At 47.0% G+C, this 18875-nt stretch overlaps 1 protein-coding gene across 4 annotated transcripts in view; it reads right to left on the reverse strand.

Moving 5' to 3' along the window:
- Window positions 1-1202: 1202 nt before the first annotated feature.
- Window positions 1203-18875, reverse strand: part of LOC123182272 (uncharacterized) — a 36821-nt gene continuing 19148 nt past the window's right edge. For 3 of the 4 annotated variants that reach the window (XM_044594786.1, XM_044594784.1, XM_044594785.1), the window contains 14 exons: window positions 18048-18102; window positions 12090-12250; window positions 11747-12008; window positions 11009-11231; window positions 10752-10899; window positions 10059-10646; window positions 9845-9906; window positions 9718-9772; window positions 9593-9629; window positions 9135-9463; window positions 8860-8991; window positions 8533-8693; window positions 2312-2380; window positions 1203-1458 (listed from right to left, as the gene is read on the reverse strand). In XM_044594786.1, coding sequence (XP_044450721.1) covers window positions 1404-1458; window positions 2312-2380; window positions 8533-8693; window positions 8860-8991; window positions 9135-9463; window positions 9593-9629; window positions 9718-9772; window positions 9845-9906; window positions 10059-10646; window positions 10752-10899; window positions 11009-11231; window positions 11747-12008; window positions 12090-12250; window positions 18048-18102 — 2337 coding nt within the window. In that variant the 3' untranslated portion in view covers window positions 1203-1403. Of the gene's footprint in view, window positions 1459-2311; window positions 2381-7959; window positions 8430-8532; window positions 8694-8859; window positions 8992-9134; window positions 9464-9592; window positions 9630-9717; window positions 9773-9844; window positions 9907-10058; window positions 10647-10751; window positions 10900-11008; window positions 11232-11746; window positions 12009-12089; window positions 12251-18047; window positions 18103-18875 lie in introns of those variants that run through there. The other variant, XM_044594787.1, reaches the window with a different exon arrangement.

Below are 18875 nucleotides of genomic sequence, written 5' to 3' on the forward strand. Positions count from 1 at the left end.
ATGTTCGTGCCAAATTTCATCGTGTCTGGACATCCGAGTAGCTCTCAACAAACAAGATGAAATTTTGCCCGAACATCACACACTCGAACATCTTCCGTGCAAAAAAAAAGTTCAGATTTTTTTGATTTTTTTTCTACCTTTTTTTAATTTACCATTCACCTTGTGCAGATGAGCCCGGGCTCATAATTGAATATTCATTGTTTGTGGCCTGTTGAGTGTTGAAACCCTAAGATACTATGGCATATCATGACAACATGTATATCTTACACAACATGATCATCAAGGATGATAGAGAAGAGTGGGAGAACTATCAATACATCTATGGTGAGCTCACGAACATCAACAAAAAAACAAGATTCAGAGATTCCTCGCAGCCCATTGAAGGATCGAGGACCAAGAAGCTCGTCACTGTCACCATCTCCAAGATGATCTTTTTGACCACTTGTGGGCAGTTCACGACAAATGATTGTTATTACTTCTATCATGTTTAATTGGATTATTACCTCATTTGAACCGTATTGTGTGCTTGGATTTGAATTTTTAATTGTAAAAAACATTGAGCTTTAAATGTTGTTGAAATATGTGCATTAGATTTATGAAGTTTGAATTAATATGTTGTTCAAATCTAAGTTGGAATGGAGTTCATATGCAAAAAGATGGAAGAAGTAGCAAAGACAAATTTATAGGGGCTTTAGTTTGAGGAGAAGTGCTAGGTGCTACATGTTATAGGGGTCGTTTGGGGAGTTAAGTTTTTGAGGAAGGGCTAAAAATGCTCTTAGGTCGGTTCAATGGTATGATAGTTTGGTTGTAAACGAACAAAATGGAGTCAATTTCAGGCAATCACCCTACATTCAAGAAAAGGAAATTTCGTTTCAGGCAACCACAACCTTTGAGATCTTCCCGCAAAAGAAAAAAAAAACCTTTGAGATCATTGTTCTACAAAAATGACTCTTTAGATAGTTGACATCTGAGGAGCTCCCATACCGACTCTTCTCAGTTCAGAAATTCGGTTAGTAAGGTTGGCCATGCTTTAGTTTTTTTACTAAGAACTATAAGACACGGACTCTTATTAAAAAATAAAACAAAATAAGACACCGACTCATATACCCCTACAACATGCTTTGTTTGTTGAAACATAATGTGCATGCCAGTTTTTTCCCAACATAGTTGCACTTAAGTTGAAACCAGAACAACTGAAAAGGTGAATAAACGAACAGTTTTATATCGTATTAATGGATGCTACCGAGTCTCCACACCATCAGTACTGTCCAAGAGGAACTCCATAATACAACAAACAAATATATTTCTGGAAATTCTTAATGTTTGATTTCAATAAGAGTTTTGCTTCCACTTAATTTTCTCTAGAATCCTTCCTCCTACATAGCCAACGGCTGGGTCTTGATTTAAATCACGTTAATTTCCATCAGTGCCATTCCTTGGTCGCATCCGACCACAATCCTACACAAAACAGTATATTTATCATTACAAATTCCATGTCGGTGAAAATAAATAAGAATGGCACTGCAGAATTTTCTCAAACAAATTATTGGCGGACATGCTTATGAAAGGCTATAACATCTGTGGTGAAATGGAACGTAATGTGTGAAGTAAGTCTCACTCACTGGATAATACTCCCTCTGTTCATTAATATAAGTCGTTTTTAGACTATCCATAAGAGGGTGCTTGGATCCAAGGGACTTATTTTAGTCTGACTAAAAATAGTCTCTTTAAGAGGCTAAAGTTCCAAGCACCTCTGACTAAAGAGGGGCTAAAACTAGTCTTGAGACTAAAATTTTTTAGTCAGGGGTACCCCTACTAAAATGTGGATTAGTCATCTCTCTCCTCATTTAACTCCTTTCTTTTAACACAGGCGAGTTCTGGATTGGAGGGTTTGGAGGATAATAAATGCTCATTAACTTGATTTTAGTCTTTTTAGTATTTAGATCCAAGCATGAATGAGGCTAGCAAGTTTTAGTCCCACTACTTTTAGTCATGAGACTAAAACGTATCCAAGCACCCTCTAAGTCTAAAAAATGTCTTATATTAATGAACAGAGGTAATATTTGTTAAGTTGAAAGTCCAGAAAGATAGTCAACCGCGAGCACCAAAGTTAATTTGGGAAAGAAATGTACATCTAACCATAATTAAATGTAAATAATAGAATAATAGAATAGCATTCACATCCACACATTATATTTTAGAACTTCTAGTATATTTGTGTTTGTACGAAATCACTAACTCACGCAGACTCACAGTTTGGTAACCAATGTTCTACTAACTGAAATAAAAGATGACACAGAAATTTTCTTACCTTGTTAACCCCTTTAGGTATCCAAGAGCATTGACAGCACCGAGATTTAATCCAATGATGTTCTCGAGCCTGCAATATCAGAAGGCCGGCCACCGTCAACTTCAACAAAAAGTGCTAAAAACAATAACTTCAAATCCTAAGCATTTGATTTCAGGTGCTCTATGAAAAACTTGATTTCACAAATTGCGCAACGCACTTTTCAACTACAGAGTTTTGCCGGCAAATTGGAACATATGTTTGGACCATGGCATGCATAGCTCCTTTGATCATGATAAGAGGTAGTTGAGATTGGTTGCCCTAGCAGCAGCATGGACAATTTGGAAAACAAGAAACAACACTTGTTTTAGTCTCACAGGACAGCTCGGTAGTAATTCAACTTCTGTAATATTCAAATTCTTTAATGCACCACACGGATGGCCACTAGTGGAGTTTTGGTACTAGAAATAAGACAAGGCATGTATTTATAAAATAAATAAATAAATAAATAAGTAAGGGGAGGCCAACATTGATTGTTTGATGTTGAACTAGGTTGTAATTTTAACGATCAGTTAGCAAATGAGCTCCGATTAGTGCTACTAATCAAGGAAAATACATGCTTGGTTGGAGGTCAACTAACAATCTTAAGACTTCATGGCTCATGGTGTTAGACATTACATTGTCACGTGCAACAACATATAGGCGCAGACTTGAGTATCAAGTTAAGATATTGAGAGGTTAGACTAGTTAGAGATATTTCTGTTTAAACCTCTCTATCCCAACTCCTGTAATCTCTCTGGCTGTTAGCCACGGCCGCGCCTCCCTCTGTAATTCCTCATCAATCAATATATATCTGCGGGTCTCCATGTATGGAGATTGGAACGCTTCCATAACTTTCTACATGGTATACAGAGCAGGCCCTTCCATCACATCTAGCTAGCTTCCATCGATCTCCCATCACCTCCCTCCCATCATGTCGTCCTCCGCCGTCCCTATCACCTCCGGCCTCAACTACAACACCTCCGAGCCCCTCTCCCGGACGAACTATGTTCTCTGGAGAGCTCAAGCGCGATCCCAGATAATGGGCGCCGGCTTGTTTGGCTATATAGATCAAACCCTAGAGGAGCCTCCCAAAACCATCACCACCAAAGACAAAGATGGCAAGGACCAGGTGATTCCAAACCCTGCCTATGCCCCCTGGCTGATCCAGGATCAACATATCGTCGCCTATCTCCTTCGCAACCTGTCCAAAGAAGTTCTTGTCCAAGTTGCCTCGCTTGAATCCTCACATGCGATATGGGCTGCACTGGCGGCCATGTTTTCTGCCGTCACGTTGTCCCGCGTCAACAACATCCGATCTGCGCTAACCAACGCGCAGAAAGGTACTCAGTCGGCCTCGGCATACTTCGGGCATATGCGCTCCCTCTCCGATGAGCTCGCGGCGGCGGGAAAACCACTCGGGGAGGGGGAGCTCATCTCCTTCATCGTCATGGGCTTGGACATGGACTACCAGCCAATCATCTCCGCCCTCGACGTGCGCACTGAACTTGTCACCATCGACGCGCTCTTCTCCCTGGTGGCGAACTTCGATCAGCGGATCAAGATGTTCCATGGCGGTGGTGCTGGTGGCTTCAAGTCCTCGGCAAACGCTGCTTCCAGGGGTCGTCCAAACGCCGGCAAGGGAGGCTATCACAACCAGAAGGGCGGCGGCGGCCCCCGAGGAAACGGAGGTGGCTACAGTGCTCCCGGTGGCGGCAACTAGGGCACTGGTGGAGGTGGCTACAACGGCATCGGTGGCGGCGGCTACCACACAGGCGGCGGTTCTGGTGGTGGCTACCATCAGAACAATGGAGGAGGAGGCCACTATGGTGCTGGTGGTGGCGGTCACTATCACCAGAACCCCTCTGGTGGCGGCAACAACACTCAGCGCCCTCCCAACAACAACAACAACAAGGGGCGTCACTTCCAAGGGTATGATGGTTATGAGGGACGTTGCCAAATTTGTAAGAAAACAAATCATCTTGCAAAGGATTGTGATTGGCGCTATGCCGATGATCCTAACTCCCAAAGCAAGAAAATTGCAGCTGCAGCTGATGTGTCCTATGGTGTCGATACCAATTGGTATATGGACACAGGCGCCACAAATCATATCACTGGTGAATTGGAGAAGCTGACAATGCATGAAAAATACCATGGCCATGATCAAGTCTACACCGCCGCCAATGGTGTAGGTATGGAGATAAGTCATATTGGTCACTCATTTATCAAAATCCCACACAAAAACCTTGAGCTCAATGAAATCTTGTATGTTCCCAATGCTTCCAAAACTTTGTTATCCGTTCATCGTATTGCTCTTGACAACAATGTGTTTCTAGAGTTTCACCCATTCTTTTTTTTGATCAAGGATCAGGTCACGAAGAAAGTCCTTCATAAAGGTGTTTGTGTGCAAGGCCTCTATTCTTTGCTTCCGCAGTATTGCCGATACAATAAACAAGCCTATGGTGCCATCAAGCTTTCTGTTGAACAATGGCACAATCGCTTAGGACATCCTTCGTTTGCTACTGTTCATCGTATTCTTAGTAGTAACAATCTCCCAGTTGTTGGTGAGAGAAACTCAGAAACAATTTGTGATTCCTATCAACGTGCTAAAAGTCATCAACTACCATATCCTGTGTCTATTAGTGTCTCTACAAAACCTTTGCAACTTATCTTTTCTGATGTATGGGGTCCAGCACCCACCTCTGTTGGTAAACACCAATACTATGTAAGCTTTATTGATGACTTTAGCAAATATGCGTGGATCTATCTCCTTAAGAAATGTTATGACGTGTTTCAAGTGTTTCACAACTTCCAAGCTCTTGTAGAGCGAAAATTCGATAGTAAAATCATTGTTGTACAGTCCGACTGGGGTGGTGAGTATGAGAAACTAAACTCTTTTTTTCAAAAGATAGGTATCTCTCACCATGTTTCATGCCCACATGCACATCAGCAAAATGGCTCTGCTGAACGAAAACATCGACATATTGTCGAAGTAGGCTTGGCCCTATTAGCTTCTGCCTCCATGCCTCTCAAATTCTGGGATGAGGCTTTCCTCATCGCTGTTCATTTTATTAACATGTGGCCCAGTCGCACTATCTCCCATGAAACTCCCACTGAACGTATTCGCCATGTCACACCAGATTACACCGCTCTTTGTATTTTTGGTTGTGCATGTTGGCCAAACCTTCGTCCCTATAGTACTCGCAAACTTATGTATCGTTCCAAACAATGTGTTTTTCTTGGCTACAGTGCGCAACACAAAGGTGTCAAGTGATTTGATGTTTCTACAGGCCGTGTGTATATCTCACGTGACGTTGTCTTTGATGAGACACAATTTCCCTTTGCACATCTACACCCCAATGCCGACACTCTCCTTAGGAAAGAAATCCTTCTTCTCCCATCTCATCTTTCCGGTGTTTCGTGTGTGGGCGATGATATTTGTGTTGACCAAATTATGACTATCATATCTCCTGTTATTCCTGAGTTTACTGTTCCAGGAAGAATCAGCGAAGAAAATGACGTGGAAAACAGTGCATCAGGGGGCTCCAGCGTGCACCCAGGCGATCCGGTGCAATCAACCTCGGGATCGACCCGGCTGGACGCGTCCGGTCCGACCGCATCCTCCTCGGGATTGCTGTCGAGTCAGGCGGCTCGGGGCCCTCCACCATCTTCCGCCCCGCGCCTCTCCTCAGGTGACGCGTGTCGTCCTGCCTCTGCGCTAGGCTCCGCGGGGCGCCGTGCACCAATCAGCGACAGGGAACCAGCCGACCGCGCGGTACGCGCCGGTCCCACAAACGTACGCCAGGCGCCTCACGCGGGCCACCGTGTCCTCTGCGCCAGGCGGGTCCTCTGCGCCAGGTGAGCCCGACGGGCCCGCTGTTGGATCCGTTGTAGATCCAGTCCGCCCACCCGGATCCTCTGCGGCCTCACCCGTCTCTCTATCTGCTCGCCCTGCCACAGCAGATCCGGCGGGTTCTGGTGCTGACGATGCCTCGGGATCGACCACTGCTGCTGCTGGATCTTCTGCGGCTACGCCACCACTCGTCTCCACGCCTCCTCGTACACGTCTTCGTGACGGCACAATACAACAGGTCAACTACAAAACTAAGTATGGCCTAGTTTTTTCTGTTTTCACAGGTGAACCTCGCACCATTGATGAGGCTCTGGCTGACCCTAAGTGGCGGATGGCAATGGAAGAGGAGTTTCATGCTCTTCAGAAAAATCATACATGGCATCTTGTTCCTTCCCGTCCAGGTCGTAATGTCATTGATTGCAAATGGGCGTACAGAATCAAACGCAGGTCCGATGGTACTATTGATCGGTATAAAGCCAGACTTGTTGCCAAGGGGTTCAAGCAGAGGTATGGACTGGACTATGAGGACACCTTTAGTTTTGTTGTTAAAGCTGCCACCATTCGCCTTGTTTTATCCATTGTTGTGTCCAGAGGATGGAGTCTTCGACAGCTAGATGTGCAGAACGCGTTCCTTTATGGTGTTCTGGAATAGGAAGTGTATATGAAGCAACCTCCTGGGTTTGAGGATAAACATAAACCATCTCACATTTGCAGACTTGACAAATCTCTTTATGGACTCAAGCAAGCTCCACGTGCATGGTATTCTCGTTTGAGTTCTAAGTTGCACACCCTTGGCTTTACTCCCTCTAAGTCTGATACATCCCTGTTCATTTACAATAAGTCACAGATAGCTATCTTTGTACTCATTTATGTGGATGATATCATTGTCACTAGTTCATCAAATGAGTCAATCACAACTCTTTTGAAAGATTTGAACTCAGAGTTTGCTCTTAAGGATCTTGGAGATCTTCACTATTTTTCTTGGTATTGAGATCAAAAGGAATGCAGAAGGTGGCCTTCATCTCTCTCAGGAAAAATATGCATCTGATCTTTTGAACAAGGCTGGGTTGCAGGGCTGTAAACCATCTCCAACACCACTCTCCAGCTCAGAAAGATTGTCTCTTGCCGAGGGGGTTCCTCTGAATCCAAAGGATGGCACCAAGTACAGGAGTTTGGTAGGTGCACTCCAGTACTTGACACTCACCAGGCCTGATATTTCTTTTGCAGTCAATAAAGTGTGTCAGTTTCTTCATGCACCTACTTCAGCCCATTGGGCTGCTGCCAAACGCATCTTGAGATATGTAAAGCACACCTTGGGTGTTGGACTCACTTTCAGCAAGTCATCCTCAACACTTGTTAGTGCATTTTCTGATTCTGACTGGACAGGTTGTCTGGATGACTGACGGTCCACAGGTGGTTTGCAGTTTTCTTTGGACCTAATCTCATCTCATGGTGTACCAAGAAACAGGCAACTGTCTCTAGGTCAAGTACTGAGGCGAAATATAAGGCGTTGGCCAATGCAACAACCGAAATTATATGGGTTAAATCTATGCTTAAGGAGCTTGGAATATGTCACATACAAACTCCATGTCTTTGGTGTGACAATCTTGGTGCCACATATCTCTCTGCTAATCCTGTCTTTCATGCAAGAACTAAGCATATTGAGATTGATTATCACTTTGTTCGAGAAAGGGTTGCAAGCAAGGAGTTGGAGATCCGGTTTGTTCCTTCAAAAGATCAAGTTGCAGATGGTTTCACAAAGGCCTTGGCTACAGGACCGTTTGAAGAGTTCAAGCGTAATCTAAACTTACAAAGCTTAGATTAAGAGAAGGCGTTAGACATTACATTGTCACGTGTAACAACATATAGGCGCAGACTTGAGTATCAAGTTAAGATATTGAGAGGTTAGACTAGTTAGAGATATTTCTGTTTAAACCTCTCTATCCCAACTCATGTAATCTCTCTGGCTGTTAGCCACGGCTGCGCCTCCCTCTGTAACTCCTCATCAATCAATATATATCTGCGGGTCTTCATGTATGGAGATTGAGACGCTTCCATAACTTTTTACACATGGGACAATTTACTTTCAGACAAGCGCTTTTGTTTCTCTGGTCTGGTGTTAAAAATCTCTGAATGTCTTTCTTTTTATTTGTTGCTCCGAACTTTGTACTGTTTGTTTCCATCCTGTATGGAAATTGGAGGGGAAACCCTCTTTCTAGGCAATAATCACTTTGATGCGTCCATCAAATGCTTTTTGGAGAAACAGGCCAAATAAAAGTTAATCTATATCATCTGACTAAGATCGAGTCTGCATTATCTTGGTGTAAGACTGTACATAAGTAGAAATAAGTACCTGTATGTATTGCTATGACACATCCAGCTCAAGATTCGCACGGTCCCATCAAGCGATCCAGTAACTAGTGCCCGAAGTTCTGGGTGCCAACAAAGAGCACTGATACCCTTTTCATGTCCTTCGAGCGTATCGACGCAACTGTCCGTCTCTAGGTCCCAGATCTTATTGAATAAGAAAGTGAAGCAACATATTAGTATTCACATTGGCCACATGCATCTTTCGGATGCAGAGGCCGGGGGTAAGCCTCCTTTTCCAAAAAATATATATATATTAGTATTCACATATAAATGCAAATGCATTGTTCTGTCAAGAAGCCATATGTAATACCTTTGCGTCACCATCTGAAGATCCACAAATCAAAGACTGCTGAAAATACCGTGGGTGGTAATGAACAGAGAGTACACCATCCGGATGCTCATCCCACGTGATGTTGCAAGTTTCAGAGTGAATATTCCAGATCTGTAAATTGCAGGCATTTGCTCTAAAAAAAGATAAACAAATTTGCAGGCATTGGGTAGTGCAGTCCAAGGCCCAAAGAACATAGATTTCGATCAAGAACCGTGCATAATTTTGTTTATCAGATTTAGTAGAGGAAATAAAACCTTGACTGTGTGATCCAAGGAAGCACTCGCGAAGCTTTCGCTGTGCCTCGGGTTAAACATTACTTGTGTGACTGTGTCATCATGCCCCTCAAAAGTTCGGGTACACTGCCATTCGTTCGCCCAGTCCCAAAGCTTAATCTTGTGGTCATCAGACGCTGACAGCAGAAATGAATGAGTTGGATTCACCACCAGACACATGATGCAATCATCATGAGCTTCTTCGATCATGTAAACTTCTTTCATGGTATTATAATTGTACACATAGATGCACCCGTCATCACCACCAACCACAAACCATCCCTCTCGTTCAATGAATTTTGCAGAATATACTGCAACGGGCAAGATAATATCAGAACTGTAGTTCTCGTAGGTGATCACTGCTACTGGTTTGAAGTTCTAAAAGTTCATGACGAGGCCAAGTTATTTGTAAGAAAGGTGAATAATGTTAGGAAGCATGCCTGATTCTCTAGTGACTTCAATGGAGTTCACCTCTGCCTGCACACGAAGAACATCATTTGATCATTTCTAAATGCTCAGTCCACGGTCTAGCACACTATACTAACCACGGAAGATGACAACACACCTGAGTTTGGTAGTTCCAAATGCAAACATGACCCCTCTTGTTGCTCGTCAAGATCCTGCATTTGATGATGGGAAATAGAAAATCAGAGCGGAAATCATCGTCTGGCTCACGAATTAGCAGCACTCACCATGGTTCTGTTGGATGGACATCTACAGACAACACCTCCCGGTAATTAGGACCGTCTATGATCTGACCCATGAAAGAACCAACGGAAGTTAGAGAAAGTTCTGATAGTCCAGTAGAAAGGAACAGAAAAAGACAGGTCACTACATTCGAAGCCAAACTAAAAAACTAAGACAGTGCAAATATTAGATATTTACCATGATCTTGACTGAACTAACCTGGTCGTTAGAGATAGTTTCAACTAGTGGTTCGCAAGCAACCTCAACTTTTGCCTCTTGCACCTCATCACCGGCGGTGTCAAGGAACATGGCCACGGAAGCTGGGTCGACACTGTCGAGGTCCTCATGGTGTGCAATACTGCTTTGTAGTATCAAACCATCGTCGCTGTTCGACGGTGGCGACTTCTTCTGTTGGCGCATTATCATAGTGAGAATGTAGGTGCACTTTGGCGGGACCACGCCACACAATGGTAGCTTTGTAAGGTACCTCCTTGGGAATTTGGTTTCAAGCCTGAAGGCAATACGATCATCTCTGTTGTTTATTAGGTAAAGCGAGCTGGAGGTCAACCTCTTTGGCCCAATAGGGAAGTTTATCCGTTGGGGTTGCAGGCTGAGAACGTTATTGGAGTCTACCTGCGAAAGTCTGTTGAGCGTGTCCATAATTTTTTCTATGGATGGTCTCTTGCGCCGACTAATCTCTACACACTCCAGTCCAATGTTGATGCATGCTTTTATTTGCTTGAGGCAATCTGGATCTAGTGACGGGTACTCTGAGGCTATGCGCTCCTCTGTCCAATTATCGCGTACCTACGTACAAAGTTGGAATTATGATCCACTGAGACAATAGAAAACAAATGTAACATAAGGTCCTAAATTTCATCCTTGAAATCATCAAGTCCTATTTTATCTTACATTTTTAATAAATTTCACTGCAGATGGTTCATTCCCGGGACAATTTTTCTCTCCTGTGCTGGTCTCCACGATGAGTAGGCCTAAACTGTAAATGTCTGACATGGTGGAGATTTCACCTCTGTATAGATATTCTGGAGCTATGTATCCACTGAATACCATCAACATTAAGGGCATTACAAGCATTACCAGAGAGGTTAAAGTGCAATTTACTTCATAACAAACGGACTATATCTTATCATAGTTTATGACTGACTTACTATGATCCCACGATATTTTGTGAATTCATCCATGTTTGTTCTTGACCGAAGATTCTCGAGAGACCGAATTCCGCAATTTTCGGCCGCATGTAATTATCCAACCATATGTTTTCTGGCTTGAGATCCATATGAACAATAGGAATGCTATGTAGAAAGAGTAAACCCTTGCAAACCCCTTTAATTATTTTGAATCGTGTCTCCCAGTCCATTTTCTTGGGTACTTCTGACAAAGTAAAACAATAAATTGTTTAAGCACTCTAAGATCATTACATCCAATAGTATTTGTTTCGTTCAATCCTAACAATAAAAGATTTATTAGCAGATGCAAATTTTGAGTTAAATATTAGCATAATATATATTACACAGTCGCTCTGGAGTTAAAACTCCTCCAAGCCATAGACTTGGGATTGATGTAGATGACAAATATATTTACTAATACTGTCTTAGAACAGTTCTTACACGACCTCTTGGCTTAGATATCATATCAAATTGTATGCACCTAACAACTTCACTCAAAAGCTCGAGCTATAAAAAAAATGGACAATCTATTTCAACAAAAAATAACTATACTTGATTTCCCCTTCTGATAGTTTGCAATACTTCCCTGTTTGGTCATTCTATACTGGTAAATAAATAAAGGAGTATGTATAACAAGCCTGCCCAAACTCCAATTAATAGTGTAAACATTACATGAACTAAACTAGAAACACAAAATATACTGGATAGTGTATTGCATACCAAAAAGATTCCTCTGAAGGGTTCCTTCAGGTAAATATTCATAGCAGAGTAAACTTTGAAAGATGTCTGCAGCAATATATTTTCCATTGTTAAACACCACTTCCTTTTGTCCTTCATAGCAATAGCCAAGTAAGGGGAGCACATTTTCATTTTTGAGGGCCATATGATTTTGAACCTCGTTAGTAAACGCTTTGTCACGTGCCACTGGCGAATTTTCCGCAAGTTTAGTCACGGCAATCACTTCGCCATCTTCTAGAATTCCCTGTTTAACCTCATATTGAATCTATATTGGCATCCTTTTCCAGCATCCTTTGAAAAGAGAAACTGGTAGGTAAAGTCATACCTTATAAACTGTTCCGAATGCACCAGTGCCAAGTCTTCGCTCCTCAGAGAACTGACCCGTAATATTCCTCAATAGTTGCAGTGGCAACTCATTCCGTTCAGCACTCGCAGCGCCGATCTTGCCATCATCAGTTTTACCACTGCTGGAGTCGGCGGCCATTTCTGTTGATCAAAATGGTTAAAATGTCTGCTTTCTTTCAAAGATGTCAGTGGTTAATACGTAACACTGATGTGAAAATTTGACGTCTCTTTCATGCGGAGTGTCTTATTCTTAGCATCCTAACACAGTAAGGTACGACTACAAGCAAGGCACGCCATCCATTGACCAACGCTCACAAACATTACACGGCTGAGCACGTGACTGGAACTGCGAGAGACAAATATGAATTTTTTTTTGGGGGGGGGGGGGGGGGGGGGGGGGACAAATATGAATTTATAAATCTCGCAAATGTCATCTGCGTGTACCAGCAAACAATGTAAAGGGAGCGTCAGGGCATGTACAATGATGTACGGAGCTGTCTAGAAGGGGTTACAGCTAGGATCACGCCCCCGACCCACCCCTACCGCAGGAGACTGGGGGAAAACCCTAGCACTGCGGGGCCCACGACCCTCCTCCCTCCTCGTCGTCGCCGGGCAAAGCCCAGTTGGTGTCGCTGGCGGCGGGCCTCTCTCCGCTCTGCTGGTGGGATTGGCGCGGGCGGTCTTCTCGGCGGTTGGCGGGGCATGATGGCGCATGCTCGGGCTGCGACTGCAGGCTCCCGTGTGTGCCGCACGCCCGCTATGTCCCTGGTGGCCGCATGGATGGCCGCTCGGGCGCGCCTGAGGCGGCCGCATGCCTCGATCTGGCCGCCAGTGACCTGGGTGGCGTGGGGCTGCCCTCCGGCGGCAGTTGCCAGCCCTGCTTGGGGCTCCCCTCTGATGGCTGGTGCTGGCCATGGCTAGGGTTCTCCGGTGTGCTGGGTTGGTGTGCTGGTGGCGGCCTGGGGGTGCACGGGTCGTGGGTGTCGGTGTGGCACGGCGTTTGTTCCTTGCCAGTGGGGTGCGAGTGGCGGTGAGTGCCTTCCTTCTCCTAGGTACGAGCCGGCGGCGAGCTCGTCGCGGTTGCTACGATTTAGGGTTTGTGCTCGGGTATACTGGATTTGGGCCCGAGGCGGATCGGAGCTCTTGCTCCGGGTAGTGAGGTGGGTTCGGTCCGGGGTGTGCTCGCGGGTGGCGCTTTTGCTCTCCTCGTGGGTGCGGTGGTCAACGGCGGTGGTCGGGATACTGTTGGTTGGTGAACGGATTAGTGCTGGTGACCATGGGCATGGCGTCATGTGAGCTCGCCTAGCCATGGGCTCGAGGTTGGCTCGCCGACGGCCGTCGATAGTCTAAGAATCGTGCCCCCCCCCAGTCCACCGGACATTGGCTGGGGACGCACGTGCTGGTGCCTCCAAGGGTGGAGGCGCCTACCCAGATTAGGGGATTGGTGTTGGGATAGGAGTAGATAGAGTGTCGTCGCTCTTCCTACCGTGGTTGCGTGTATTGTGATGTGAGCGGCGTACGGTATCTCGCGATAGGGATGTTGAGGCGGCAGCTTCAGATGGCGGTCTTGTTGGAGATATGCCCTAGAGGCAATCATGTATGATGATATTTCCTTGTGTTTATGAATAAAGATAGTCCTTGGACATAATCAATGATGTGTATCAGCAAGTACGTGACTTGTTTGTGGGATCATGCATTGTATGATGACTGTCCTAAAAGGTCCTTAGTCGAAAGGTTAGCATATGACACGGTCGATGGCTTGGTCTCACTAGCCATGGAGCATTGGATGCTAACCGGATAATATGGACTCGGAAGGATCTGGTCGGATATGTAGTCGGATCCGAGTCGAGATAAGGTCTGAGTCGGACAGACCCAACCATGAGACGCAGCGATATGTCATCGGTGAGTCTCTAGTACAACATACGTTCTATGTCCTAAGACCTGAGCTGGCGCATGTACTTAGGATGGTGACAGACCTGCTTCGGGCCAACCAAACGCTACTCCGTGACTAGGTAGTTACAAAGGTAGGTTTTGGGCTTGTCCAGACCCATGCTGCGAGACATGGTCGAGCAAGATGGGATTTGCACCTCTGATTAGGAGAGATATACTCTTTGCCCCTCGCGTGATCCGACCAGGATAAGCATGGCCATGCGACAAGGATTATGAGATAATCCGGTTTGTGGTCGGCATCACAGGAACGAGAAAGAGGTCGGGCTAGCACAAGGATGACAGACTCGCCTTGAGCCCGACAACATATATCGTGTGGCAAAGAGAACAGAAGTGTGATGTACAGGTTCGTCTAACCAGCTTCATCGGGCACTTGGAGTCGGCACGCTTTGCTAGAGGCCGCTACCGACTAGCTGAGTCGGATGTGATCTGACTCGCGACCAAGTGAACAAGAACCTAAGGGGTCGCGCGCTTAAGGGAAGGAACCTGTGAGGCTGGGTCCAACTCCACCAGTCAGATGTGATCCTACTCGGACTTGGATCCAAGCCGAACAAACTTTAGGCTTTAGGATCCGTGTGAGGCCCAAGTGTTGAGCCCACGACGGACGCCTATATAAAGTGGGGGTGTGGCACACTCATTCGGTTGATCACTTCGGCGTTGTCACTAGGGTTTGCATGTGTTGCGAATAGCCACCTCCACTTGCCGCCGACTGTGTGATCAGATCTAGCAGTCCGCCGCACGGTGTTCCTCCTGCACGCGCTGATACCGTTAGAGGCGGTGCACCTGCGCCACTCCGGCGAACCTGTACGTGGGATCCGACGACCGGCCGTTCGAGGGAGATCGGACGAGGAGGAGACGATCCACGCGGACGCGCTGCCCCAACTCTTCTTCCGCTGCACGGCACTGCGCGTCTAGTGGTAATGATCTATGATCCATCTCCCGTAGCATGTTCTTGGTTGTTCTGCGCGTAAGAAATTTTTAATTTGTAGTCAACGCACCCTACCATAGATCCCAACAGTGGTATCAGAGCCTCTACTATAGGATTTGGATTCAGATCGTATGCATATTAGATATGTGGGGGCGGCAGATGAGATATGTCATCGTTTATGAGATCGGCTATGTGCACGGTTGATGAGATCAACTGCACATGGGGTTCGATGTGGCTATGTTTTCTGATGATCGGAATTGATGAGGTCGTGACACAACCTACCCCTACCGGTCGGTATCAGCCATCGAGGTTAACAGTGAAACGTAAATCCGAATCTGACTCGCGATGATCGATAAGATCAGAAAAATCGGCATGATCGGAGTACAGATGGGATCTATGATTTCCGAAAACGTACCCGCCGCCCCCTCCCGCCACGCGTACACACACTTCTGCCCCCCCCCCCCCCCCCGCGGCTATAAAAAGTCACCCCTCCTCGCCGGTGGACGCACTCTCCTTCGCCCCGCAATCCCTCTCTCTCGTCACTGGCGCCCCATCCCGTCTCTCTCTCCCCCGCCACCAGCCTCTGATGGATGAACGTTTCCCCGCGACGGTGCGGCGGCCAACGGCTTCAGCCGCCGCACCCTGCACGAGTGGGAGGCATACCTCCTCCACGAGGCCAACTACCCGGCGCCGCCTGACATGCACGCGCCGGGGCGGTGGAGGCTCAGCGCGGAGGCGTTCCAGTCCCCCCGTAGCCCGACGCCGACCACCCCGACCACTTCCACGACGAGATTGCGCGCGTCCGGGCCTCCCTGCCAGAGGAGGTGCGCGGCCGCCCAGAGTACGCCGCCAACAACCACGCTAGCTGGACGGCGTACTTCCAGCGCCGCCACGAGGAGCAGGTCGCCTCCACCAATAACGCGCCGTTGAGGGGGCGCCACAACGCCGATGGCCGCCGCCTGTCGTGGGGCGTCCCCGGGCGGACGCAACACTACATCCTCGAGCACCTCGAGGGCGGCAACCAGCCGCCGCTCCAGTACCCGGCTTCCCCGGTGCCTCTCCACCGCCGGAGCGGCGACATTTGGCTGCCGAGGCGGATGGCGGGTGGGTCGTCCTCCTCCTCTTCCCTCTCCTCCGGCTCGCCGGCGCTCGCCAGCGTCAAGGCCGAGCCCGTGGAGACGCCGCTCGGCTGGCGCACCCGCGGCAGCGCCCTCGTCATCAACAAGGGCGGCCGTGGTTCCTCCTCCTCCCGCCTCATCAAGCCGAAGATGGAGTCGGGGCTCGTCGCCATGAAGAACGAGCACGACGACATGGCCGCCGCCGACGAGGCCGCCCTCAAGTGGGTGCGCGAGGACTACGTCAAGCTGAAGATCGAGCGTCAGCGCCGCGCCCTCAAGATCGCCGCCCGGCGCCGCGACCGCGACAACAACGGTGTCATTGTCCTCGAGGACAGTGACGACGACGCACCACCACTACCAACCAAGCCCGTCCGCCAAGGCGACGCAGGACAGGGGTGCAGCAAGGACGGTGGCGACGTGAAGGGGGAGACCGACGACGGCGGCGACTACAGCGCCTTCGACGCGTTCTTCGGCTTATAGGAGGGGCGGCGGACGGCGGCGCAGTAGTTCTTTAAATGTTTTTAGTTTTTGAATTATGTTTTTAAGTTTTTATGTACAAATATTAATGAAATTGCCTAGTTTGGCCGAATATGTGTCGTGTTTGGCCGAGTTTATTTTTCAGAAAAACGGCGTCTGGGTTGGGCTTGGGTCGGCGATTGGAAAACCGACCGCCCCCACGCTGACATTTTCGCCGGCGCGCCCCAGGCGACTATTTCAAGCCTCTATTTCAAGCCCCTGAGGGGCCGAACAGCTGGAGATGCTCTTACACGCTGATCTGCTGGTGGTTGCGGTGACCGTCAGACGCATGGGGTCGCCGTTTATCGGGTGTGGGCGGGTGGCGACGGTTCGACTAGTTATTGCATGGGCGTGATGATGCGACACTCTATCGGGCTAACGATTTGCATCCGGCCGGTGGCCGGGGCATACGATGACAGTGCTCACGGGCACCACCTCCTGCTTGAAGGTGTCGTTTAGGCAGTGTGTTGGCTCACTTGCCCATGCCAAACTTTGTGGGGGGGGGGGGGGGGGGGGCTTTGATGCTTTAGGGGGTAAGAAGACATTGGTGCTTTGCAGCTCACCTCTTAAGGCATCGTTCTAGTAGTTGCCGATGTTATGCTTGGTTGATCTTATGGTGCAAGGATGGTTGCTAGAGTTTGTGCTCCGAGGATGTGGTATGGGTTCTCAATCAAGTGGCGATCTGTTGCAATATCTCCATTTGAAGCTGGGTTAGCGAGTCGTGATCCTCCTTAGATCATCTCGTTCATGTATGATGCCTCCCACTTTCTTTGAGAGGTGTTGTTGGGTGGCAACAAGACGGCCAATGCCGAAGGCACTCGCCTTGCTTGGTTAGATAAAAATGGAGGTCTATTAACTCTGGTGGTTGGTTGGGCATTCGAAATCACTGATGGCGAGTTGGTATTGCATCACCTCTTGTGTTGTTGTTGTTGCTGATGTGCTCCTCATGAGGTTTGGGTGTTGCGGTTGTGTGTGTGTGTGTGTTTGTGAGGTCAGTCTGGGTTGTAACGGTTCTTCTTCTTCATCAATAAAATGCAACATCGTTGCTTTTCGACAAAAAATACTTTAAGTTTTAAGTTTGTTCTAAATCAAACATATTAAAATCTGACCAAATTTATTGAAATATACTAATATTTACAACACCATATTTGTCTCATTAGGTTGGTCACAAAACATATTTCATGTCACACACACACACACACACACACACACACACGAAGTTTGACTTAAAACTAACCTTGAACTTCAAGAATTTTGTAGTGGAGGGAGTAATGTTAAGTTTTTTTTTTGTGAAACAGTAATGTTTAAGTTTCTCTATCATGAAATGTTCAACTTTGTAACGGTCTGTAATATTTTAAACCATGCAGAGACTGGTGTGGTTTTGCCATTCTACATCACAAAGAAAGACTATATCCAAGGTAGAACTAACCTGGAAGTGTAACCTGGAGGCCTCCCCTGAGACGAATGGTTTCCGCATCGAAGAACTGTCAAGAACAAAATATACAATTAGGCCAATAAGTTCATAAAGAGCAGGCATATGTTTTCCTTACTTATCTGGGGAGTGAATACTACGAACGGACACTTCTCAACATGGCCTTGTTAGGGCATCCAAGGAGACTCTCAAAGCTTCGGTGTATGTCCGGATTGTGGTGTTCATATCGTTTATGGCAACTTTTGTCATCCAATAGGGACCCTTATTAGTTCACGAAGTGATCCGGACGTCCGTATTTCGGCAAATCCACGACAAACGTGGAAGAGCTTTGCGGGAGTCTGGATATGCACTTGACCAATACAAAGCCTCCGCGTGGTCCTTCTCTCTTTTCTCTCTCTCTCTCTCTCTCTCTCTCTCTCTCTCTTCACATGCATGGTCCCCGCCCATCTCTCCTCTCAACCGTACGCCACACCACAATATCCTACCACATGCATGGTCCCCACCTATTTTCTCTCCGCCCAATTGGATTACTTTGTGAATAACATTGGATGGCTCCCTCCTGCATCATGTCCGCCGACCATGTCCGGACATAAAAACGGATATATACAGAAGTCATTTGCGGGTAAGCTTTGGAGATACCCATACGTCTAAAAAAGAGAAAAGCAAAAGGTCTTACTGGCTAGCACCATCGGTAGTGGGTTAGCCAGCCTGACTTCCAATCTTACTTCTACTAATTGCCTGTGCGTTGCAACAGAGTCAAACATATTCTAGTGGTTCAACATCAATCTTGTCCGACATATACCTTATACCCATCATATTCTAGAT

This window comes from Triticum aestivum, chromosome 1D, assembly GCF_018294505.1.
Source record: "Triticum aestivum cultivar Chinese Spring chromosome 1D, IWGSC CS RefSeq v2.1, whole genome shotgun sequence".
NCBI classification, from domain to species: Eukaryota; Viridiplantae; Streptophyta; class Magnoliopsida; order Poales; family Poaceae; genus Triticum; species Triticum aestivum.